Genomic DNA, 24,488 nt, shown 5'->3' with positions numbered 1-24,488 from the left:
AAGCTTACACGAATTGCTTAAGGGTCATGCCATTGCTTTGGAAGCTACCTCACAAAATCAATCAAAGCCGAGTCAGGCCAGTTGTGGGTGAACTTATGAGGCACGCAGTGTGCTATGCTCGAAGTCAGCAACCCATGGCGCACCAATTGATACGGTGCTCGATATTCAAGCACCAATTCTTTTACTTAATGAATAGAGAAACGTATAAATGTCATGTGTAATAAATTGTAAAGCCAATCGGACATTCCAAGAGGTTTGAGGTGTACAGGTGTAGATTGCCTGTGTATGTCGCTTCGATAAAAGTTTCATATAAATAGAGTCCTTATCCAGTCATGGAATCCGTCATTGCAGCTGAAAGACAGATTCTCGCTGAACATCAGCTCCGTGAGCAGGTTGTGAACGAGGAGTTCAAGATATGGAAAAAAACCGTTCCGCTTTTATATGATACCATTTACACCCAAGCCTTGCAACATGCACTGTTATCAGTGGAATTCCTTCCAAAGTACACTTGGAGCAGCGATAAAAACCGCATAACTGTTAAACTAGTTGTGGGAACAAATTCATTCACCAAGGGCCAGGACTTTGTGCGCCTAGCCTCGTTAGACTTGCCAGCCACGTTGGCTCCAGATTTCAACAACGAGTCTGTCCAATTGGCAGAAGGAGAGGAAAGTAGTTTCAAGATACTTCACTCATGGAGCCACCCAGGTGAGGTCAACAAGCTCAAAGTATCGCCTGACGGTACCAACATTGTGAGTTTCGATAATGTCGGCGTGGTGCACTTGTACAAGTTGGATAGCGATACCCAGTTGGACTACAAATTCCACACCAGCGAGGGATACGCGTTGGAGTGGACCTCCAATAAAGAATTTTTGTCGGGCGCTAACGATGCCAACATTGCTCTTTGGGACATTTCCTCCCCTGCTGAACCCATCAAACAATTCAACACCCATTCCGCGGTCATCAACGACATCAGCTACAGCAAACCCTCGGAAAATTTGTTTGCCTCTGTTTCAGATGATTTCTACACACATATCCACGACATCCGGAACCCAGGCAATTCTCCTGCGATTTCTATCGAGAACAGCCACATCCAGAACGCTGTGGCAGCTCACCCGCAGATTCCTCTGCTTGTAGCAACGGGTGGAAAGGATAATGTGGTGAACTTATATGATTTGAGAAATACCAAGGAGCCTGTCAGACAACTCTTTGGCCATAACGATTCTGTGGTCGGCCTCAGGTGGGACCCAGAGTTCAACCCATCTCAGTTGTACTCCTGGGGTCTCGATAAGAGGGTTCTTACGTGGGACCTCAACAATATGAGTGAAGAGTTCACGTATCCTACGACAGAGTCTGACTCGAGAAGAAAGAATAAAAACACCGAGGACCCTTGCCTCAAGTTTGTTCACGGTGGCCATACAAACAGAGTGAACGAGTTGGCGGTGCACCCCACAATCCCCAATCTCTTCGCCTCAGTTGGTGACGACACACTTGTTGAAATTTTCAAGCCTAAAACAATAATAGAAGAGGAGGAGGCCGAGCTGGAGGAAGCAGAGGAGGAGGAAGATAACGATGCCAAGGAGGAGAAGAAGGACGAAGCGGAGCAGGACAAGATGGAAGTTGACGAGAGCAGCAAGGATGAAGAGAGTAAGGATCTCGAAAGCGGCGAAAACAAGGGACAGCAGTCGTCCTAAAATATGTAATTTTATTGAGTCCAAAAATGTACTACGAACGATCATGGTGTATTTTGCACCCAGCGCGTAACCATATTTTCTGCACACCGTTATCAACTTTCATCATATGGCCGATATCATAGTCAAACACGAAGCACTGGATCTTCATGATCTAGATATAGATAGAAAGAGAAAGTCAAAGTCTCCAGCACTAGGCGATTTCAAGAAAGCTCGTTTTGATCACGACGAGCAGGAGACCTCCGAGGACATCGCCAAACAATACAAGAAGTATCAGAATGCCCCAAGTTCAATCTAAATTCCGAGGAGCTCTTCTGTATCTGCAGAAGGCCAGATCATGGCGGTGAGCTTATGATCGGCTGCGATGGCTGTGAAGAATGGTTTCACTTCACGTGTATGAAAATGAGCCAAAGCTATCAACTGTTGATCGATAAATTCTACTGCAAGTTTTGCCAATGGCAAGGCAAGGGACGCACTCGTTATAATAAAGTTTGCCGACTTCCGGGCTGCATGAAACCTATACGATCGGATCAGAGGTCGAAGTACTGCCTGGAGGAGTGTGGACTCAAGTATATGAAGCGATTCCTCGAGGAGCTGGAGTCCTTGAGCAAGGAGGGGATGAAGTTTGCATTGACGCACTGCAAGTCAAGAGAGGAGCTCGCTAAGTTGGGCTCAACTTTCCCTGAACTCCCTGAGATAGCTAATAAGAATGTTGAGAAGTTACCCGAGGAGATACAAAACCAGCTTCGAACAATCGAACGGAAGATGAAAGACATCGAGAACGACATTGAGTATGTTACGGCACAACAAAAGTATCTCGGCTTGCGAAAAGATATAATCAAGCGCATCAACGAGCAGCTCAAGGATACGTCAGGCAACGAGGAAGAGGAGACTCAAGCGAAGAAAAAGAAGAAGAAGTCTAAGGGTGCAAGATTTGACCTTTGTTGTTTTGATTCTTCCTTATACGACCAGAAACCTCTCGAAGTGTACACGTCGGCTGTGGATAAAGCAGAAGAGACGTCTACTCAAACTGTCAACGATGTCGTCCAGATGTATAATAACCAAGATGACGAAAACAAAACAAGTACAGTCTGTCTCAACGATAGAAGAAAGTGTCTCAGACATAACGGTTGGTGGAATCTCATTGCGGACGAACTCTGGAAGCGTTTGAGTGAACTTCAAGAATCGCTCGCTGTGTTGGAAAACGAAAAGCAAGATACAGTGAGAGAGTACAGTATTCAGGTCTACGAAAAAGATTCATGAGCATAAGTGATTGGCCTATTTGCATTTCCTATAGACGGCGTTACTTCTTTTCGCCTTGAATCGTGGCCACGATCTTTCTGCTGTGTTTGTATCTTCTGAACTCACATAACCAAATACCCTGCCACGTGCCGGTAGCCAATCTACCGTTCAGAATCGGGATTGTGAGGGAAACACCGACAGTGCTGCTCTTAACGTGCCCAGGCATGTCGTCTGGACCTTCATCAGCGTGAATGTAGAAGTCACCCTCAGGCGCCATTCTATCAAGCGAGGTTGTCATATCCTCTCTCACATCTGGATCGCAGTTCTCGTTGAGAGTCAAACCAGCGGAGGTGTGCTGAAGAAAGAGGTTCAAGAGACCCACCTTATAGTTCTTGATCTCCGGAACGTTTCTCACCACTTCATCGGTGACGAGGTAGCACCCCTTTGAGCGAGGTGAAAGTGCAAAAGAAGTCTGATCCCAAGACATTGATTGCTGATTCTTATTTGATAAAAGGCTGATAGCGATAAAGACTTGAGCAATCGCAAAGATTGTCGCAGCAAAATGCATGTCTGATATACTCGCAGCGTAATCTGCACTAATTTGATTGGTGTTTGGGTGCACTACATTGGTTGCAAAGGGAAGCTTAACCAAGCATTCATGAAATCAAATAACATCAACATATTTAAACCAGGCGATAAAGAAAAAGTAGCTGCTCTTCGTCCCAGCCCCCTTCTACCTCGGGGTTCAGCTCGAGTTCTTTTGCCAACCTTGCATGCGAGACAATAAATTTATCTGAATCAACCATTTTGAAGACACTGTTGTGCCAGGGCGTCGGGATGTGGAGCAATCTGTCCTCCTCATTTTGATTATGTCCAGACATGGAACATACCTCGGGGTCAAGCAAGCGCACACCATATTTCGGACCAGCATTGTGGTGAGCATGGATGGAGAATCGAATGTGGAAGGGGAAAATGAGCTCCACCAAATTGGAGTACGCGTCATTTCTCCTAATCATCTCAAAAGCAACCTGAGAAATCATCTTCTTGTATTTCTTTCTGGAAATGCTTTTAGCAAATTCGGTTTGAGAAAGGTCCTCGCACATGAACTTATTGAAACCCCGGTAGAGGTAAAGTCTTGGGTGATTAGGCGTCTGAATTTGTTTTCTCAACACATCGGCGTTATCATCACAACCAAGCATTAAGACTTTTCGGTTTATCTCCGTCTCCTCATCCAATCTAGTGGGAATAGGATGCTCTACTTCGACTGAGTGCAAGAGCTCGGCAACAAGTCCCCTTTCATCAGACTCAAAACAGTCATTGAGGCCTCTAAATATAATGCCGTCAAAATCGGCAGGCTTCACACGTTGGTACATTGCTTCGAGTTTGGCGAAGTAAACGTCAACCATGTCATCATCCACATGGATACAATCGCTAAAGACATGGCCATCACTGACGAGGTAGAATTTCATTCCTGGTGGATAGACATCTTGGACTGCGGTAACAAAATCAATTATGCGTCTGATGGCAAGTTCCTCTCCCATATCAGGGAAGCAGGATGCTACCTTGTCGTAATTGGAGGACTTGCACGGAAATGCTGGAAGCACTGACAATATAGGAGCATTTCTTGAGGTGAAAAATAAAACATTCCTCTCGAAGTCCAGCTTTCCTTCACTCCATCTATCGACCCGAGCGACGTTTCTAAGCTTATGTTCGAATAGCTCCGTCACAGCTCGAGCGGCTTCCACACCCTTTGTTTCAGAAGCCTTGCCCTTGTGCTCAATGGAGCCATTTTTCAACACAGTCAGAATGAACCACAAGTCGAAGTGAGAGGGATTAAAGTGTTCTGTGACGACACCAACGATACAATCACCAGAACAGGTTTCAAAGGCGAGGTAATCCCCAAGATCTGCAATGTTCAAACCAGGGCTCGAGTTGAACTTGTTGGAGGACATTGAATTCCAAATAGTCTCCGGACTTGCATCAGCAAATTTCTGCTTACGCAATGTCAAGAAACGCTTCTCATTTCTGCTATAAATGTAGTGGATGCGCTCAAAGGTTGTTTTGTTAGCGAGTGTCATGTTTGAAGGATGTATGATACGAATCTGTACTTGGAAAAGTGCCCATTTATATGATACACCTCCACAATATCATGAGGAAAGTACACTCACACTGCCTACCTTGTCGTCACGGATTTTCGATGCAAGTGAAAGTTCGTATTGCTCTCACGGCATTATGGACTTTTGTTGAGGCAAATCTCAAAAAGCCGTATCTGTGCTTAGAACTGGGGTTGATAATGCCGATTGTCTTGTTATTTCTTTTTATTTCTTTCATCAAATAATTATCATGGAAAATCTTAAATGCCTGTTGATAAATGCAGATCGCCGTTTGATGAAGTATTATTTTAATACGCCTATATGAAAAACTCCGCCAGTCCCAGTTGTGAAGAGCCACCATTTGACTTAGGAAGTGTAGGCCCCGGGGATATTTTTAAATTGGACTGTGAATGAGCCGGAGAAACCTTTGCTGATATGAGAGGGGTGCAGAAACGAGATACAAGCTCTGGGGAGTAACATCTGTCACCTAAGAGGCGATGGCTGCTACTTGATGCAATTAAAGAGGATGAGGATTCGTTCAACGAAAGCCTCGACAGAAGTGAGGAGTGGCCGCTTACGCCATTCAGAAGCTGAGCTAATCTCGTTGATGAGGAAAGCGACTGAATACTGTGTAATCTCCATACGGCTGCTTGGAGTTGCGAGATTGAAAAGTTGGATGCGGATCGTTTGAGAGGGGTGTTCAAGATGAATGGGTGAGATAAGGCATCAACAGCTGTGATTCTTGCGTCCGCATCCAAGACAAAGCATTGTGAAATGAAGTCTTTTGCAGGGTCAGGAATACTCTCCCAATATTCTATTGGCTCAAAGATGAAGTCAGCGGTGGAAATAAGCTGTTTAGTTTCCTTGTCAGTGTCACAGTCAAACGGCATGTATCCACAGAGCATGAAGTATGTAAGAACACCCACAGCCCACATGTCCACAGGATAGCTGTAAGGTGCATCTGAAAGGCATTCGGGAGCCATGTAACTCAATGTTCCGCCATGCTCTAGTAAGCCGTTCTCGCTATCCTTGACAATTTTGGCAAGTCCAAAGTCGGCTAGAAGTAAATGCAGAGGTTTTGCCGTGCGTGATTTAAATAATATATTTTCTGCCTTGACGTCTCTGTGGATGATCTGGTTGGAATGCAAATATGCCAATGCCGAAAGCACCAGAAGCAATATTTCTCGTGCTTCATTGGGCTGTAGCCTGCCTTCGCAGGAGCTTGTGATTCTTTCAAACAAGTCGCCCCCGAGGGCCAAATCCGTAACCAAATAGAAATGGTCTTCCGTTTCAAAGTAGTCTATGAGTGAAAGTATGTTCTTGTGTCCAAAAGACACACGCTTAAGAATTTTGAATTCAGATTGAAGCAGCGACTCCATTCCGTAAAAAAGTCTCTTGGCATACTGCTTTGCAGCATAATGAGCTCCATTGCTTGTGTTCTTGCATTCAAAGACAGCTGAGTACGAACCTGTGCCCAAGATTTTCCGAGAAAGCAAGTATGGACAAGCCTGATTATCGTCCTGCGAAGAGGAGCGGATGATTCTCTGTGACAAGAATGGCGGCCAAACTTTCGGCTCTCCAGTCATGGCTTATGACGAAAACTGAGCCATGAACAAAAGAATCGTACTTATAAAGCAAGTGTTTTCTTGCGGTTGCAACACCAGTCTCGACATGCACCTGCAGCGCCATAGTGAGGAGATTCTCCGAAATCCTTGTACGACAACATGGGCAGGGATACGATATATATACTGCTTTTTCATATCAGAAATCTTCATTTCCCTTAACGCTGAATCAAGAATTTAAAATTGCTCGTTTATCTTCATTCCATTTTTTGGGACTACGATCGAATGTGTCTTCTCAAGGTGAGACCCTGCAATGCATGTAATTTTCCGGGGCAGGTACAGGTGATTCGTAACCGAGGCCTCTGTCATGCAACGCCAAGTCCTGTAATCTCTATTCCGTGATTTTTTCTCATTCGATTCTTTGCATCTATATTTAGAATGAAATATTTTTTGGTGTTGTGCCATCATCCAATTGGTGGCTATTGCAGCATATTCGAGAAAATGCACACTCAAGTCAAGAGCACATGCTAAAAGGTTGTGTTGAAGGAAATTTTGTCGTTTAACATGAACCATATCATGACTCAGAATTGGGTTTAATTAGTGGGGATCCATCAGACCACCCTGTGACTTACAAAGTCATTCACAGGCAAGCCGCAACTTTTCCTTCTTCAACTAACCAAACCCTCTCAAAAATCAGAGGACTAGTCAATCTTGAAGCTTACAATTCTTCGACTCTAGATAATGACAAATATCTCCTTTGGATCGAAACATTCCCAGCGTCCTAGCTCATCGTGCACGTGACCAAGATGCTACTCATCGCGGACATACTTTTTCAGATTGGTCTACCTGAATATTTGATTTAAGGGCGATGGAAGCAGCAAAGCTCAATTTGTCCTCCTTGAAGGACAAAATCTCGTCGAAACTCAGTCTGGGGAGTACTAAAAAGGAAAAGAAGTCCAAACTCCCGAAAAAAGATACCCAAAATTCAGCCAAAAAGGATAAGAAGGACAAGAAGTCAAAGCATGGGAACGATAAGAGTACCGAGAAGTCCGAAAAAGGAAACGCTGACACTGAAGAAGACATTTTGAAGCGTGAGGCTTTGGCGCTTGGTGCATCTAAGGATGACATTGCTCTCATTGCAGGCCTTAAAGAAGATCAAAGCGATGAGGAGTTCGCAGATGCTGGTAACGATAAATCACTCAATGCTGACTTAGCCACCTTCATGAAGGGTCTTGGACTCCCCGGCAAAGTCGATGTCGTGCAAGATGAGGACTTATCTGAGCCAGAGGATGTACCTGACTTGGTCGATGGTGAGCTTGAAGAAGAAGAAGACGAGGAGAGTGAGGAGGAGGAGGAAGAAGAAAAAGAAGAAATAGTCGAGGAGAAGCCGAAACCAAAACCTGTGGAGGAAAAGAAGCCACCAGCACAGGAAGCGGAAGTTGGCGAACTTATCAAGCCCAAAAGCTACAAGGTTGACGATGTCAGATCTGTCAAGAGCGCCAAACTCAAAATCGAAAACAGAGTTGACTGGTACAATATCGATGTCGAACAAGCAGAGCCAGAAAAGCTCGATAGATTTGCCCTCGAGAGACTCAACGACAAAGCCAAGGCGATTATTGATTCCGAGAATAAAACATACTTGGAGGAATTCTCCTCCGATAACTCTCAGAGGAAGTTTTTGTCGCAGATACTTTCTGACGGTACATTAAACGATAAAATTTCCGCATTGACTTTGTTGGTTCAAGAGGCCCCTTTGCATAACATCAAGCCATTTGAGACCCTTCTAAATTACTGCGAGAAGAAGTCCAGAAACGCAGCTTTGCAGGCAGTGAATTCCATGAAGGATTTGTTCATCAACAGTCTTCTCCCTGATAGAAAGCTCGTTGCATTTAACAAGGCCTCGCTCACCCAAACAGCCAGTGAACAAAAATTGGCATTAGCATACTACGAAGATTTCCTCAAGAAGTGTTACTTCAAGTTCATTCAGGTGCTCGAGTACTTGAGTCATGACCCTATTTTGCATGTTCGTATGACTGTCGTTACGCATATCTTTGACTTGTTGAAGGCTAAGCCTGAGCAAGAGGTGAATTTGCTTAGGCTTGGTGTCAACAAGCTTGGTGACATCGATAACAAAGTCGCCGCTAAAACATCATACCAGATTCTTCAGTTGGAGCAGGCCCATCCCGCAATGAAAAAGATCATCGTTGATGCTGTCACGGATATGGTATTGCAGAAGCAGAGTGAGTACCACTCCCAGTACTACACCATTCTCACTCTCAATCAGACCATTCTTTCTAAGAAGGAAACTGATCTTGCAGACTCCCTTGTGAAGACATACTTTTCTTTGTTCGAAAAGCTTTTAGTGGAATCAGACCCTGCCCTCAAGGATGCCAAAGAAGACAGAACTTTGGGTAAGAGTGAGAAGGGTAGAAAGAATAACAGGAAACAGTTCAAGAAGGGTAAGAAAGGTGGAAAGTCTGTCAAGGTCGAGGAAAAGACCGAAGAAGAGGTTATTGAGGAGAGATCATCTAAAATGTTCTCGGCTCTTCTTACCGGTTTGAACCGTGCTTTGCCATTCTCTCAGCTTCCTTCTGATATCTACACCAAGCATATGGAGACTCTTTACAAGATCACCCACTCCACCAATTTCAACACTTCTGTTCAGGCTTTGGTTTTGGTGTACCATATTATCACCGAGCAAGGCTTGGACTCTGACAGATACTACAGAACTCTTTATGAGTCGCTCATGGACCCTAGATTGGTCAACTCGTCAAAGCAAGGAATCTATTTGAACTTGCTTTTCAAGTCATTGAAGCACGACATCCATAATATGCCTCGTATTCTCGCCTTTGTGAAGAGAATTTTGCAAGTTTCTTCTCATTGGCTCAACGTTGCTATCATCACTGGTATGATGTTTTTACTCATGGAGTTGAGTAAGACTTATCCCCAGATTGTTGAGCTCATGGAGGCTGTCAAGGACAGACCAGACTTCCCTACCAACGAGATCAATGATTCCAAAGAGACAAAGGCAGAAGTCAAGAGTGAAGATAAGGAGTACGATCCTAAAAAGAGAAACCCATCATTTGCCAACGCTCAGAACTCTTGTCTCTGGGAAATGAACCATTTCATTCTGCATTACCACCCCACAGTGGCCATCTACGCTGATTCCTTCCTCAATGGCAAGCCACAGCCCAAGCCTGATTTGGGTCTCTACACCTTGGCTCACTTCTTGGACAGATTCGTCTACAAGAACGCTAAAGCCAAATCCACCACTAAGGGTTCTTCTATTATGCAGCCTTTGGGTGGTGCCCACACAGGGTCGCTTTTGGTCAAAGCTACAAACAGTCAATCTGACGATGTGCCAGTGAACACAATCAACTGGTTGGCCAAGAAGGCAGAGGATGTCAGACCCGACGAGAGATTCTTCCACCAGTACTTTACTGGAAACACAAGCAAAATCAGAAACAATGAAGCCAAAGGTGCCGAAGACGAGGATGACGAAGAGCACGAGAAGATGCACGATGACGAAGTGTGGGAAGCGTTGGTCAAGTCCCAGCCGGACGTTGAAGGCGGATTGTCCGATGATGACGATATGTCTGATTTTGACGAAGAGGACTTTGCCGACATGAGTGACGGCGACGATGACGATGCTGAAGGAGCACCTTCTACACTTGCTGAAGCATTTGGCGACGACGACGACGACGACTTTTCAGAGAGCGAAATGCCCCAGTTTGACGAGGAGTTCGAGACCAACCAAGGCTCCGACGAAGAAGAGAAGTTGGACGAAGGTCTGGATGCAGAGGATGCTGAGGACGCCGAGGATATGTTTGGCGTGAACGACGAGGATGAGTATGACAGTGACGAGGCTGTCAGTGCGGAGAACACCAAAAAGAGAAGTAACGAAGAAGGCGGCAAGAAGCTGAAGAAAGCTAAGCTACTGAGCTTGCCCATGTTCGCAGACGCAAGCGACTATGCCAAGTACTTGGAGTCGGACGAGGAGTGAAGCAATGTATAGTATAAAGAAGAAAAATCGAGATAGGCACCACGTTCTGATTTCTACGCAAGTCATTGTGAGCGGTTCCAGCCCTAACCTGTAGAATGGCGCAAGCTTGGCGGGTGAGGCCAGCGGCCCAGAGAAGAACGGCGAGATAAGTCGAGGTGCTTGAAACCGAAAAAGTTGCTACTGCGACGCCCTCGTGTCGAAGGTACGGCCGCTACACGGCCATTGTTTGGGGACACACTCAAACGAGACAATTGCATTTTTTTTTTTATTTCTTTGTTGGTGAAAAGCGACCTACTGCCGGCCGGACCCTGGGACCGGTTGATTTCTTGCATCGCTTAGGCACGCCCATTGGACTCGCATACGGCTAATGTGAGACAAGGCATAGGCAGGACGCACCGTTAGGGCCAGACCCAAGCAACTACCCCATACTTGAGCAGTTGATTACCGCCGAAAACCCCAGCTGAATACCACTAGCGGCATTAAAAAGCTTATTACCGGGAGCGTCTGATCCATGCGGCGTTTGTAAATTAACTTTGCAAATCAACGTTCCACCATCTTGGGTAGTGAGCAGTGGGGCAACTTTAGACGATCACCGAAGAACGGTCGCGAATCGTTAGGGCTAACAGAAACAGGAGAAACGCATCTCATCACTGTGCCAGTATTCCGCAGAACCGACCCAATTGCTCGTTTTATGTCATCGTGTTTAAAAAATCAGACTTTCTGCAAGGGTCTTCAAGCTTGGGTCTATGTATGGAGTACCAGAGTCCAGGGCATTCTCAGTGTATCACCCGATCATGCAGCATCTCGTTAACGCCATAGTCGCAGCAAGTTAACGTTTTTTTTCGTGTGGTTGCGCAACCGTTTTTCTTTCTTTTTCTGCACTTGATTTAACTCACCTGGCGTCACCGTTTCCAGAATCTTGCTACTGCCTAAAAGCGCCTTTAAAAAGCTGCGTGGCCCTCGTTGACAACACAATCCCCATTTTTCGGCTTCATCTTTTTAACTGATTTGAATAGTGCATCGCCTCCGATTGCATACCTAGCCTTCCTGTCGCACTTGCATGATTATACATTTGGCGTGAGAGCTCATCAATTTTTCTAGATCCACTTCTTGCACTTCACAAACCCCACAGTTGATGAACCGTATTCTCGATGGCCTCAGCTCCCTCAATAGCCAATATGACATTCTTGTCATGGGCGAGTCCGGAGTGGGCAAGACGTCCTTGGTTCAGCGCTATGTGAACGGAACCTTCTCGGAAGGTCCTCACGATCAGGCAGAACAGCTCTACATTAAGGCTGTTGAGAACGAACAGGCGGAAACTATAGTATCGTCATCTTCCCACAACTCCCTGATCACAGAAATCTCCATCCTAGACTCCTCTCCGCTAGCAGATGTCTATGGCGCTTCCAGAAAGCAACAGGTGAAGAACACATCCACCATTTTGTTCGTCTACGCCATGGATGACAGACAGTCGTTTGAAGCCTTGGAATACTTGATAGGCACAGTCAAGACTTTCTGCGATGGAGAGCTTCCCCCTTTTGTCGTTGTTGCTGCAAAGCTGGACATGTATGAAAGCTGCCAAGTCTGGTACGACGATGGTGAAGCTATGGCTAACCGCTTTGGCGCCTGTGGCTTTTTCCTGGTTTCGGCTCTTTCAGATATCAACGTCAACGACTGTTTCGTGCCTTTGGTTGAAGCTGCACTTGATGCCAGGGAAAACAAAACCTTGATGGCTGCTCGTTCTGAAGCTTTTTCTCTTTCAGAAGCCGTCACAGCGTCTCCCGACAGTTCATTACACGAATTCAAGAACGAAAAAGGCTTCCATTTCCGTCGTCCTTCAAAAATCCCCGCTTCCAACTCGCAAAACTTCGATAGCCATCTTCTGGCCTCAACAGGCCCAGGAATAGAATCTTTTTCTAGTGAGTTTCCCCAAATACCCGAGTCTGGATCAGAGGCTACTCCAGTTGAGAGTTCACTAGCTCAGAGTAGATTGGCCAAAAAGGAAAACCTACAGTCTACTTCCTCCATTTCCACCGGATCATATCCTTCTAAACCAAGGGCTTACCAAAAAGATGAAAAGCCTAAGAAGGAGAAATCCGGCTGTTGCATTATCGTGTGAGCTCTCAAGCTCCCTTGCATGGTTACGACTTTCATGAGATTATCATTAACCCCTTAGCATTCTTATATATACATCACCAATAGCATCTTATCATAAAAAATCGTACTATACTTTTACACTGGAGCATCATCTGCAATGTGAGAGAAGCCACGGAATTGTTCTTGCATCTCAGACGTCAAGACAGTCTCCACTGGAGTCAATCTTGGAGTCTCGGAGGTAAACTCCTGGTCGAAGTTGGAGTAGTCGTGTTCGCTTGAGATCTCAGGCAAATAGGGTGGCTGAATTCTCATGTTGAGCACATCGTCGAAGTTCACATCCTGGAAATAAGGGTGTTCCATAATCTCCAAGGCGTCTCTTTCGCTGCTACCGAGTCTCTGCGTGGATTCCTTGGTCAACAAAGCTTGCAAGACAAGAACGGTTTGACGAGGCATGCTGATAGGGTATCTCACATCATCGTGCTCGATAGCATTGAAAATGTCATCCTCATCATCACCCTTGAAAGGACTCTGACACAACAACATTTGAAACATCAACACACCGAATGCCCACCAATCGACGGAACGGTCATATTGTTTGCCAGCAATAATTTCCGGAGCCATGAATTCCGGTGTACCACAGAAAGTCCCTGTCGTGTTCTTATGCCACATGTTTTCTTTACACAAACCGTAGTCACCAATCTTGATATGTCCTTGAGTTGTCAACAAGATGTTATCCAACTTCAAGTCACGGTAAATGATACCGTTATCATGGAAGTATTTTAAAGCCAATAAGACCTCACAGGCATAGAATTTAGCTCTTTTGGCGGAGAATCTCGACTTTTGAATATGCCACATCAAATCACCACCAGAGACATACTCCATGACAAAGTAAATTCTGTTCTCGGTTTGGAAGCAGCAATGTAAGTTAAGCAAGAAGGGATGTCTCTCCCTGTTGGCAGTCAAGAAAACCTGTTTCTCTGACTTAACGCTCTCAGCTTCCTCATTTTCCACAATGAAGTCCTTCTTCAATACCTTGATGGCGCACAAGTTCAGCGTGTGTCTTGACTCAGCCAACATGACCTTACCAAAATTACCTTTTCCTAAAACAGCAAGAAATTGGAAGTCATCAAGACCAACCTTTCTCCTTCTGCGCTTGGACTTGTGAGGTTTTTGCACGGGTTCATTGCTGTGAGTGGCTTGCACTGGTTCAACCTGCATTGGTTCAGGCTCATTAATTGGCACCTGGGCTGCATCACCTTGCAAATTCGAGTTCACGTTGTTGTAATCAAATGAGTCAAAAAGAGCTGCCGTCTGATTCTGTGTTGGGTGTTCCTCCACTTGCTCAAATGGATTCTGTGCTGAAGCACCATTTGTATCTTGAGCGCGTTCGTTATAGTAGCTTCCCTGAGGCGTGTACTGAGACAGAGTGTCCAGGGAAGAAGAATACGACGACTCCACTGGAGGGGGACGCCGAGGCGGTGCGTGTCTGTGCTGCGGAGGTTCAACAGAAGGTTGAAATTGCAGTGTGTTATTAGTAGGCAATCTCGATGAATAGGGTGGGTCAATATCCTCGGCGTAATCTCCTGGATTCTTTGATAGCCTGCCTGCGAGGACCTTGGGTATGTGGGTTGAAACTGTGGCTGTTGCGGTGGAGGGGAAGTGGGGCTTGTTGCTTCTTGTGATGAAGATGCAAGGGGGATGCCACTGGCAGGTCATCGACGGCAGATTTCTGAGGAGACCCCGAGAATGCTTTTGGTGGAAGCTGTGGTGGTGCTTCTTCAATCTGTTTCTGAACTGCTTGGGCAACCTTGGCAGGACTTTTCGAGGATGGCTTTGTGGATTTAATGGTTGTCAATATCTGGTTTGCCATCTCCATAGACATACCACAGAAGTCTGGAACCAAATGGGTACAGTGAGCGTGGGACATGACTCCACACTCAGAACATTTACGGACGTTCTTCTTACCCCAAGGCAAGATGTGGCCACAGTGACAACACCATTTAGTACCACGGTTTGAAACTGGTTCAAAACGATGGGGATACGGTGATTCAATTTCTCCTCGTCGTCATTCATGTCGCCACTCTTAGAAATACATTTTGTGACCACCTTCTGGTAACATTTCTTGTGACATAAGAAGCGGCAGTCTTGACACTGGTAGCCAGTGTAACGTAAAAACTCTCCACAAAGAGCGCAGCACATAATATTGTAGAATTGTTTTTGAACAAACTGATGGCCATATTGCTCAAAGACTTCTTCCTTCTTTTGACGAATGGCACCGTGACGACCCAAAGCACCCATGAAGTTAGGCTTGGAGCCACCCTTAGACTTTTCAAACGACAAACTCACAAGAATCTGTCCCACAGGCTCAAGATTAACCCAGGCAGAAATCAGCACATTCCTAGAAGTCTCCAGTGATGGCCTTGCACTTTCGACGATAGTGTCGCCGTCAAAGTTAGAGTTCAGGCCGTTATTGCCGAGATAGTTCGATGAACCAAACAGATCAGTTCCACCAACATTTGGTCTGAAGGGGCCATTATTATTTGTTGGTAGACTAGATGCGGGAATCCATCCGTCGTTGCCTGATTCAGCAGCAACCTTCTTCTTACGGATTTCCTCTGAGATATCTGAAAGGAGAATCCATGCGAGGGCGACAGGGACGTTGTGCGAGCCATTCCTGTCATACACTGCGATTTCCATCTCATTGGACTTGTCAACATCGACGATCAAATCTTCGTTGAATTTGCCAGAACGGGAAGCATTAGAGCGTGCTTTCTCGACATCATCAATCTTGATGCAAACGAACGATTCAGGCTTCTTTTTGAGTTTGGGTGACGCGATGTGGTCGATGTCCCTGATACAAGTAATGCTCATCGTCAAACGACCCGAGAATGGTTTTCTTGCATATTTTGGCAAGTTCATTATTTCCATATCCCTGTTGACCAGCTCCACGCTGACATGCATTCCCTGGTATTTTTTCAATGCCTTGTTCAACAACTGGATGCGTTGATCTGACTCCAACTTCCCGCCTTCAGCTGCACTTGAGGACAGCTTGTCGCCATCCATCAAGTACAAGTGAGAAATCTTTTCATTAGCCTCACGGTACTGGTTCTCCACTTGCAATTTGAACTGGAGTTGCTGGAGCATGTGTTGGATCTTGTGCCCCAAGGATGGGCAGTCGTACTTGATCAAATCAAACCTGGAGTAGAGCGGGCGCTGGAAGCTGGAAACACGTTGCCTGTTCTGTTCCTCGGGTTCTTCCGAGGTTTGTTGTGTTTCCTGCTGTTGCATCAGGAGCTTCTCCATGGTTTCCTGAAGGTAATCGATGTTTGACTGTGTTTCTCTGATTTGATTATTACATCTCTGGATGACTTCAGAATTGCCCGTGTTCCTTTTCACGGCCTGGAAGCCCAGGATGAGCTTTTGCTCACGTTCGATCTTCCCCCTGATGTCAGAAATGATCTTTTCCTTCGGTTCACTCATGGCTGATCCAAAATAGAAAATATATTAAAACTGTCGCCTTGTTGAGGACCAAATAAAATCCGTGTATCTAGTCCCACTCTGGCGTCTGGTGTGGCGTAGCGCTTGGGATCAAGAGATCAGAAGATGTATCTTTGGATCTGTCTCAACGTGTTGACTAGTTTCCAAAAAAGACAAAAATGCACTGGGCTTTTTCCTGCAAACAGGCCCTGGAACAAACTGCTTGCCAAACTCCGCCTTGAATGCACCGGGCTACTTATCAGCCCATTTGACGGCTAAAAAAAAAAAAAATCCGAATTGAAGCTCTGGATTCGAATTGAAATTCTGGAATCGTTCGAGACAATTTATGATTTTAGGTTTTGTGGAGTTGATGGTGTGAAACAATTATACGGAGTATTGTTTTTGCCGTGCGAATGGGGTCTAACGGTAGATCTACTCATGAAAACAATTGAGGAGACGGATTGCTTAAAAGACAGAGAATGTAAAGCTCAAGTAGATAGTTGTAGTGTTGCCGAAAATTATATTCGAGACTATGCGGAATTTATTTACTGTTACATAGGCAATTGCAATCGGGAACGGGGCAGACGTAATGCTTAGAGAACCATTCTTCAGCATGGTGAGCGTGATATCCATGGTGGCATGTGAGACAAAAACTTAACTTATTGTCAAAACTTTCATTTATCTGCTGCTTCGTTGGATCATCGCCAGTATGGTCTGATCTTGTGGGAATACGCGTAGCCAAGCTTAACAAGCAAATAGCGCAGCGTGGAAGAGGAGCTCCACAGTGCGGACACAGCTTAGTGTCACCTGAGGGCTGTTTCAAAGAAAGGCGATTGAACTGTTTCATCATTGAGGGGTTGTTGCCCTTCATGGTTTTGGAGCCCGGTGCACCCATGTTTTTGCTGCACCGAGGACATTGAAGGTATACTTGCCGAGGAGGAGGCCGAATTGTCGGAGACCCATTGTGTGTTTTTGACAGCTTGGTTCTTGCAACGTCAAAGAGGGCACGGAGTTTGAATTGACCCCAGGAGTTGAGTAGGTTTCTGTAACTATCAATCCAGTGATCCACTCGGTGGTCTCTGAAGTACCGAGGAACAGCAAATTGTGCAATCAACGAGGCAGTTTGGACATCAGAGGTACGGTCCACAAAAGACTGCAAAAGGTCTATACCTCTTGGCGTGAGACCCGTGAGAATCAAGCCTTCAAGTTCACCTCTGAGTGTCACTGTGTCGGCAACCCTGTTCAAATATAGATTCAAGTCCTTGTCAGACAAGAATCTCAAAGCAATACCGATTCTCTCTCGTAAAGGCAAAGCATGCTCGTCTAGAACATCCCACCAATCGTTATCTGCGATGAATGCAAAGATGGCTCTGAGGTAAGGGTGATCAAGCTCCAGAGCTAGCTTTCTGCACTGGTCATTCCAAGGCAGATTAGTGTTTGAGTCTTTATAAGCCAAGTAGCCTGCAACCGCTGTTGACATTAACTGGAGACGCTCCTTCTTGGACAGAGCCAAAATTTCGACTGCTCTGGCTACATTTCCATGGAACACTGCCCAGCCAGCTGCTTTCTCGACTTCCCCAGATTTTATAAGTAGGTCAAGCTTCTCATCGAACTCATTTTCAGTGAGGTACCACCCACTGACAATTAAACAAAGCTTTCGTTGAATCTTGCGATCACTCGTGCTGAATATACTGATTCCTGACGACTTCTCGCCCTTCTTTGAGACGATTGACTTCACTGCGTTGTTAAATTGTTGGTCCGTCACACTTTGCTTCAAAGTAGCTCGCCTCTGTCCCTCAATTTCTTCGATTCCTTTCCAAACTCCCAAAACGCCGATGTAGCCCAAGTCAACGCCCTCGCTGACCATTGTGCCTTTGTCAAGAGACTTTTTGGCCAAGTTCAACCATTTCCACGTGTTCATTATCAGAAGAGGCGTTTGTACTCCTCTTACCTGCTCCAAAATTTTAGGGTTCTGTTCTGTGTCCACGCCGTAGCCTAGGAGTGCTCGTTGTCTTATCAAGCCACAGACATCGTTTGCAAGTACGCTGGAAAGATCAAGCATTTTTTTCAAAGGTATGATCTCATCTTCCTCGAACTTCACAATGTCTAGAGGCAGGGAGCTTGGAGCAGGTGTGGTAGTTGTGGTTGCAGGTTCTGTGCTCTCTTCATCGCCAATTGTTGATGTCACCTCTGCCAACGAATCGTTCTTCAGATCAAACTTTGAGTCTTTCCTTTGGACCTCGGTCGCGGCAACACCTGCTGGCATGACTTGTTCTCGATCTTCCCAGAACTTCGTTGCAGTTCCCTCTGGGCCGGCCATTGAGAACTCATTGTACGAGTTGAAGTCGAGTGACTCAATACTCTCCACTACTGGCATCCTAAAGACGGAGCCCTTCTCTCTCATGCAAACGAAATAAGTCGATGTAGACGACTCAATGTCAGGTGAGTAGTCGAAAGAAATGACCCTGGGCGAGTCGGTTTTTGAATCAAGCACAAGTGCCACAAATAGCGACTCGTCATTTGGATCGTATAATTGAACAGATTGAGATTTCAAGGATGATAGTGTGTCGTTGGAAGTGAATGTTGTCACATTTGGGGAATCTTTCATCGGCGGAACGACACCGGTATTCCATCTTCGAATCAAGTTCCCATTGAATACAGAGGCAAACTCGCCTCGTCTTATGGTGGAGTAGCGGAAGCATGGAGAGCTATTTCTTCGCAGCAGATCACTCAAGAGCTTTGTGAACTGAAGCACCGGGGTTTCGGATGACACAGATCCTCTTGATTTGCCAACAAGCTTTCTTCTATCCCAGATAGAAACAGAGCCATCCTCACTCAAGGATGAGAACATGTGCGGTTGAAATGGATCTAAGGTGATGTCCATTGTCAGCTTCGTGGCAACCTGATATACCGGGGACATGCTGGAGTCTCTCAAATCAAATTCTCGAAGAAGCTTATAACCACCTGCCATAAGGTTCGTTCCAGAGCCTTCATTACCGACAAAGACAGTAGATAAGGTCGCCTCGTTGGCCAAGTAGGAGTAGTGGGGTCTAATGACTTGATCGTCATCAACTGAATTGGCAAATACTTGGGAATGCTTTGCAATGTCCCAGACTTGAAGGGAGTTGTCTTGTCGACTTTTGTCAAAAGAGGCTGCCACAAGCGCGTTGTTGTTGAAGGATAACGAATTGCATGGTCTATGTTGCTTCAGCCGAAGTTTCAATGTGGACGTATCGTTCTTGGTTACATCAAAGATGTGTACAATTCCGTCCATTGTACCCACACCTGTCCAACCGGGATGGATCTTTGAGTAACCAAGACATTGGATGTGTTCAATGCCCGAATGGGAATGCACTTTGAGTAGATTCTCCGAATTCTCGGCTGGGTCCTCATTTTCGGTTTGATATAGAATCACCTCATCACCCAACGGATTCACAGCTAAGAACCGTTGCTCATAGCCGATGTCCCAGTTAAGAGCACGGACAATCATTCCACTCATGATAGTTGAGGTGGTGAGGTTGATGTATTTTTCGCACCCAGATACAACATCATGGCTCTAGTGCAGACTCAACGTCTATATGTATATTATGCATTACTAAAAGTAGTTTAATGAGTGGCTTGTTTGGATTTGGGGTTCGTTTCCTCCTCCTTCTTGATGACGAAGTCCACAACATCGACAAGGTTTTTGAAGCCCGTCTTGGAACCCTTCACCTTGAGAAGGTGCAAGGATGAGGAGTTAACCAAATCGATCACCTCTATCTTGAAAACCAATTTTCTTCCCCTAGCGAATCGGGATGGTACAACACCGCTGATCAATGCGAATTCGTCGTCAATATCGACATTTGTCACGGATCCCTCCACTTCCTTGATCTTCAACTGGTTCTTGATGATACGCATGAGATCACCGGAATCCAAGAAGGTGTCGATAATGTGAACATTCTTTTTTGCCTTCTGCTCCTCCTCAACATGTTCATCTTTGCTGTTGCCCTTAGATAATGACATGAAGAAGCGCTTGAACCAGCCAGCGCCGGAAGGTGATTTAGGCGATTCGTCTGATCTGGGTGCAACGAACCTTTTAGCATTGGACACAAGGGAAATACCCGAGAATCGGTTGTGACCTCTAGTTTTTGATTCCTCTTTTATGTCATCACCAGGCGCATTTGGAGCCTTCCTCCTTGGTTTGATACTCCACTTCTTCAGACTTCTCTCAGGTTTCAGCGACACTCCAAGCGGCAACTGGCCAAACAGTGGCGTTGTGGACTCTTGTTGGGGAACTTGAGCAACGGGCTCAGTGTCCATTGGCGGCGTGCCCTGCGTGGCTGCTTCCTTCATGTGCATAGTGCTGAATATTTGAGTCGATGCTGCTGACCGGCGGAGTGACCCATTTGTCTGGCGGCGAGGGCGGTTAGGTGATCTCTGTGGAATCTCATCCTCATCGTTGACTTCATGTCTCGTGGCGACATCGATTCGCTCCTCCTCGCCACCGTAACTTTGGTCGTCTCTATCGGCTGCGTTCTCCACTTCATAAGAAGCGTTTGTGTTCTCGACAAGAGAAGAAGTGTCCAAGACATTTGCACGAACTCCCTCATCTCTGAATTCAGAGTGATTCGAGATGTTTGACTTGGCGGAGAAGCTCTTGCTTCTACCATGCGAAGAGAGCTCCTCTGGAAGCAAGGTGTTATGAGATTTATGAGACCAGCTTCTTTCCTCATTAACGCCCACCAAAGTCTCCTTGGAATTCTTGTGTTCTGTATTGCCTTGGACATCATCTTCGATAACTTGTGATGCACTTCGCTGAGAGGCCTTAAGCAGCAACCTTCTCTGTTCCTCCTCAGTTCTGTTCATATCGACAATATGATGCGATAAATTGTACTCCTCTCCTCCACTGGACTCTGAATCCTCATTTATACTGATGGCTTCTTTTTGAAGTGTAGTACAGTTTGCACTATAATCGTCATCAGAAGCATTTATGGAAACAAAGTTGTGTTCGCCAGAGGTCTTGGATGCGTTTCTCGAATGCTCGTTACTGTTGTCCATAATGATCCCCAAACCTTGTAGGTCTTGTGTTGGCGACTTTTTGATGAGGCCATTACCTTGCTTCGTGTTAAGGGTTTGTCTAGATGAACGCTTCACGGTGCCCGAGCTTCGAGTTTCCTCAAGAATGGTAGCATCGGCTTGATCAGTCTTGGGCTTAAGGATGTCATTGAACGAGAACTTAGAAAATCTTGGATTTGGAATCAAGTCAGGATGTGTGCGGACGCTCATACGGGTGAGATCGGAGTCACGGCCAGCTGCCTTGTTGGTGTTACCAGACCCGGAAGCAATGGTCTCCAGCAAAGGTTTGAAGCTATCTCTTCTGGTCTGCTGAGGCTGCTCCATAGATTTTCGAAGTGTAGATTGACTGTCCCTCGAGGATTGTTTGGAATGAACCAACTTAGACTCATCTTCACCATTCAAAGTTTTCTGTGATTTCTGCGACTTGATGCTTGGAAGGGTTTTGTTGAGGTCAATGGAGTAGTCAGCTGCGTTTTCGGTACTGGGCTCATCCTCTTCCTTGAGCACAGATGCCAAATCCTTTGAAGTGGAGGTTTTCATGAAGGAGGCCTGACGACTAGGTGCTTGAGGCTGCTTAACTTCAATGCCCAACCTCTGTAACACAAAGGCATTCTTATCCCTTCTGGGTTAGCAGAGAGTGAAGGCGTTCTGGATGCAAGAGTTTTGGACCGGAGTAAGGAAGATTTTGGATCCAACGAAGTCGGGTGAAAGGGCTCTGAGGAGATCCTCTGGGATGCATTTCTGTTGATAATTCTAGAGGCCTCGATCAGCTTGGCTTGTAAAAGTTGAGACTGCTTCTTACGTTCCGTTTCTGCCTGAGCAAGATGTTCCTCATTCTTCTTGTATCGGAGTTCACGTTCGTCGTTCTTCCTTTGAACTGATGCGGCGAGGTCCTTCTCTCTTTGCCTAATTCCAAGAAGCTTTTTCTGGCGCAGATCATTTTCATGTTGAGGCTCAGTTAGCGTCTTTATATTGCGTGATGACGACTCGGGAGTTTTTGGAAGTTTTGGAAGCACCAAGGAAGCCTTGCTCATACGGTTGTTCAAAACATCAAGCTTGTGAATAGTATCCTTAGTAAGGTTCCTTTTATCCAGCGTGAGAGTCATGTCATACACAGATTTGTGATCAACATCTGAACCAAATACCTCCTGACAAATCCTCTGAAATCGATCGATGGTTCCATTTCTCGTGACACCCCGAGGATTACTTTTTGATATAGTTGAGACCTCATCAACAAATGCATTTTCCTTGTCCTCCTCCAATGCAGCAATTTGATTTAACTGATTTGCGTGCGGAGTCACTGTTCTTGAAATCGGTTTCGAGGATTCCACTTTCACGTTTTGATTTTGAGCCAGAAGAACACGGTGCTTGCTTTGAAGAGATCGGCTAGAAGCATTTCGTGAGGCCGGTCTGCTGTTAGCACGCTTGTTTCTAGCATTCGAAGCAGTGAAGGTTTTGTTTGTGACGTTTGCCAAGGGACGCTTGCGACTTCTAGAGGAAGCTGTGGAGGTGGTAGATGAAGAACGGGGAAGTTTCTTCATGGACGTCTTGGAACTGGAATCACCATCTGCTATCGTTGCTTTCATGGTCGACGCAGAACGAGGAGGCTCGTCGGCATGGTTAGCATCCTCGTCATCGTCTGCGGCGTAGTTGGAAGGGGAGTTCAGCAAGTGCTCGTTTCTGTACTTCATTAAGAGGTAATAGAACATCTTTTCCGGTGAACGTTCTTCAGCCAACAAGCACTTGACAATGTATTCCTCGTTGCAGTTATGAAACAAAATACTCAAGTTTCGCAAGATCTCATTGTCGATCTTGTCTCTCAGCTGGATTGGCCTTATATTTGAATGAAGAATCAAGTCATTGTCTGATTTGCAGCTGATCGACTGTGGATCAGGGTATTTTGTTAAGAGTGGGTGTTTCAAGATTGAGCCAATCAGGATTCTCTCGTTTGGATTGACGCGTAACATTCTAGAAATGAGGTCCTTCGCCTCCCAGGAAAGAGCACTTGGCATGATGAACTTACCGTTCTGGACCTTCATGAGAAGTTTTCTAATGTTCTCGTCGTCGAATGGTAAATGCCCTGTCAACAAGGCGAAAAGGATGATACCACAGGACCAAATGTCCGAGGGAGCACCGTGATAGTTCTTACCTGCGACGATTTCAGGCGATGCGTAGTGAGGAGAGCCACAAGATGTTTCTAAAAGTTTCTCGTTGACCTGAAGCGCAGCCATGCCAAAGTCTGCGATTTTGATGTTTTTGTTGAAGTCAAGGAGCAAGTTCTCCGGCTTCAAGTCACGGTGACAAATGTTGAACTGATGCAAGTAGCCTATGCCGTGGATGATCTGCTTGAAGTAGTTGATGGCCTCGTATTCCAGCAAGCGGCCACGTTTGATCAAGTAGTCGAAAAGCTCGCCGCCTTCGATGTACTCGAGAATGAGGTACAAGTCTGACTTGTTTTCCCAGACATCGTATAATCCCATGATGTTTGGGTGTGAGATGAGCTTCATGATGATGATTTCACGTTCAATGCCATACGGGAGCTTTGTGGCGTCCAGATTCTTGTACTTGGGGTTTTCAAGTTTTTTGAAGTTCAGCTTGGGCACGATCTTGACGGCAGCTAGGCGGCCGGTGTCGACGTTTTTGGCAAGACGGACCCGACCAGTGGATCCCCTGCCGAGAGTCCGACCGAGCTTCCAGGGCCCAATACGGTTCTGCGTTTTCTTTTTCTTGCTGGAGTTGTTCGTCGTGGTGGAGATCTGGGACAAGCGCTTGGTAGCGTTTGTCACGGACTCAACCACCTTGTCGACGTTGGCCGTCGACGCGTGGGACGAGAACTCCATGGATTTGTGGACGATGGAGGCCATGGACCGAAAGAATGACTAGGGTGGGATGTTAGGGCAGTGGTGTAGTAAACAGGTTTTGGGTTAGTGCGCATTTGTAGCACGATCTGGCGCCAGGAATTCACGTTTTCGCAGTAAACAAACAGACACGGTACGAGTGCAGGGGCGGCCTCGCGATCTCTTCGACTTCTCCAGAGAGCAGTGGGAGAGATAGTGATGGAGAGGGTGGAGAGAAGAAAAATTTTTTAGCTGAATTAAAATATCAATTGTCATTGCAATCGAAAGATCCTATACAAATGTCCAATTCCCGGGTGTCACAGAATACACGTGGTATTCCTGGTGGCTGCCACACTCCAGTATATCGGGTCGCAGTGGGGCAGTCGAGGGAGGCTAGGCTGCGACACTTAATTCATGGAGCCCTGGCTCTGCTT

The 24,488-nt window shown here is 46.0% G+C and overlaps 9 protein-coding genes across 9 annotated transcripts; 4 read left to right on the top strand and 5 right to left on the bottom strand. All coding sequences in view use genetic code 12, as the record gives it.

Moving 5' to 3' along the window:
- Window positions 1-332: 332 nt before the first annotated feature.
- Window positions 333-1,691, top strand: UME1 (Ume1p; the record flags this gene model as incomplete). Its single annotated transcript, XM_025481125.1, has 1 exon — window positions 333-1,691. The coding sequence occupies one exon, from the start codon at window positions 333-335 to the stop codon at window positions 1,689-1,691; it is 1,359 nt and encodes a 452-aa protein (XP_025335425.1).
- A 106-nt stretch (window positions 1,692-1,797) lies between these two features.
- On the top strand, window positions 1,798-2,951 carry SPP1 (Spp1p; the record flags this gene model as incomplete). The annotated part of the gene is made up of 2 exons (XM_025481124.1): window positions 1,798-1,958; window positions 2,225-2,951. 2 exons carry the CDS (start codon window positions 1,798-1,800, stop codon window positions 2,949-2,951), a joined length of 888 nt encoding a protein of 295 aa, XP_025335424.1.
- Window positions 2,952-2,991: 40 nt separating this feature from the next.
- On the bottom strand, window positions 2,992-3,417 carry CXQ87_002624 (uncharacterized protein; the record flags this gene model as incomplete). The annotated part of the gene is made up of 1 exon (XM_025481123.1): window positions 2,992-3,417. The coding sequence occupies one exon, from the start codon at window positions 3,415-3,417 to the stop codon at window positions 2,992-2,994; it is 426 nt and encodes a 141-aa protein (XP_025335423.1).
- A 196-nt stretch (window positions 3,418-3,613) lies between these two features.
- Window positions 3,614-5,008, bottom strand: DIT1 (Dit1p; the record flags this gene model as incomplete). The annotated part of the gene is made up of 1 exon (XM_025481122.1): window positions 3,614-5,008. The coding sequence occupies one exon, from the start codon at window positions 5,006-5,008 to the stop codon at window positions 3,614-3,616; it is 1,395 nt and encodes a 464-aa protein (XP_025335422.1).
- Window positions 5,009-5,340: 332 nt separating this feature from the next.
- Window positions 5,341-6,609, bottom strand: CMK1 (protein kinase; the record flags this gene model as incomplete). The annotated part of the gene is made up of 1 exon (XM_025481121.1): window positions 5,341-6,609. The coding sequence occupies one exon, from the start codon at window positions 6,607-6,609 to the stop codon at window positions 5,341-5,343; it is 1,269 nt and encodes a 422-aa protein (XP_025335421.1).
- Window positions 6,610-7,453: 844 nt separating this feature from the next.
- On the top strand, window positions 7,454-10,588 carry MAK21 (RNA-binding ribosome biosynthesis protein; the record flags this gene model as incomplete). Its single annotated transcript, XM_025481120.1, has 1 exon — window positions 7,454-10,588. One exon carries the CDS (start codon window positions 7,454-7,456, stop codon window positions 10,586-10,588), a length of 3,135 nt encoding a protein of 1,044 aa, XP_025335420.1.
- A 1,135-nt stretch (window positions 10,589-11,723) lies between these two features.
- On the top strand, window positions 11,724-12,707 carry RAS2 (Ras2p; the record flags this gene model as incomplete). Its single annotated transcript, XM_025481119.1, has 1 exon — window positions 11,724-12,707. One exon carries the CDS (start codon window positions 11,724-11,726, stop codon window positions 12,705-12,707), a length of 984 nt encoding a protein of 327 aa, XP_025335419.1.
- Window positions 12,708-12,820: 113 nt separating this feature from the next.
- Window positions 12,821-19,661, bottom strand: PKC1 (protein kinase C; the record flags this gene model as incomplete). The annotated part of the gene is made up of 4 exons (XM_025481118.1): window positions 12,821-14,299; window positions 14,391-14,704; window positions 14,728-16,160; window positions 17,140-19,661. 4 exons carry the CDS (start codon window positions 19,659-19,661, stop codon window positions 12,821-12,823), a joined length of 5,748 nt encoding a protein of 1,915 aa, XP_025335418.1.
- A 107-nt stretch (window positions 19,662-19,768) lies between these two features.
- Window positions 19,769-24,081, bottom strand: HSL1 (protein kinase; the record flags this gene model as incomplete). Its single annotated transcript, XM_025481117.1, has 2 exons — window positions 19,769-21,839; window positions 21,887-24,081. The coding sequence occupies 2 exons, from the start codon at window positions 24,079-24,081 to the stop codon at window positions 19,769-19,771; spliced, it is 4,266 nt and encodes a 1,421-aa protein (XP_025335417.1).
- Window positions 24,082-24,488: the final 407 nt, after the last annotated feature.

Source organism: Candidozyma duobushaemuli (assembly GCF_002926085.2).
Source record: "Candidozyma duobushaemuli strain B09383 chromosome Unknown B_B09383, whole genome shotgun sequence".
Taxonomy (NCBI): domain Eukaryota; kingdom Fungi; phylum Ascomycota; class Pichiomycetes; order Serinales; family Metschnikowiaceae; genus Candidozyma; species Candidozyma duobushaemuli.
Note: the sequence above shows the minus strand (reverse complement) of the source record. Positions and strands in the feature narration are given on the sequence as shown.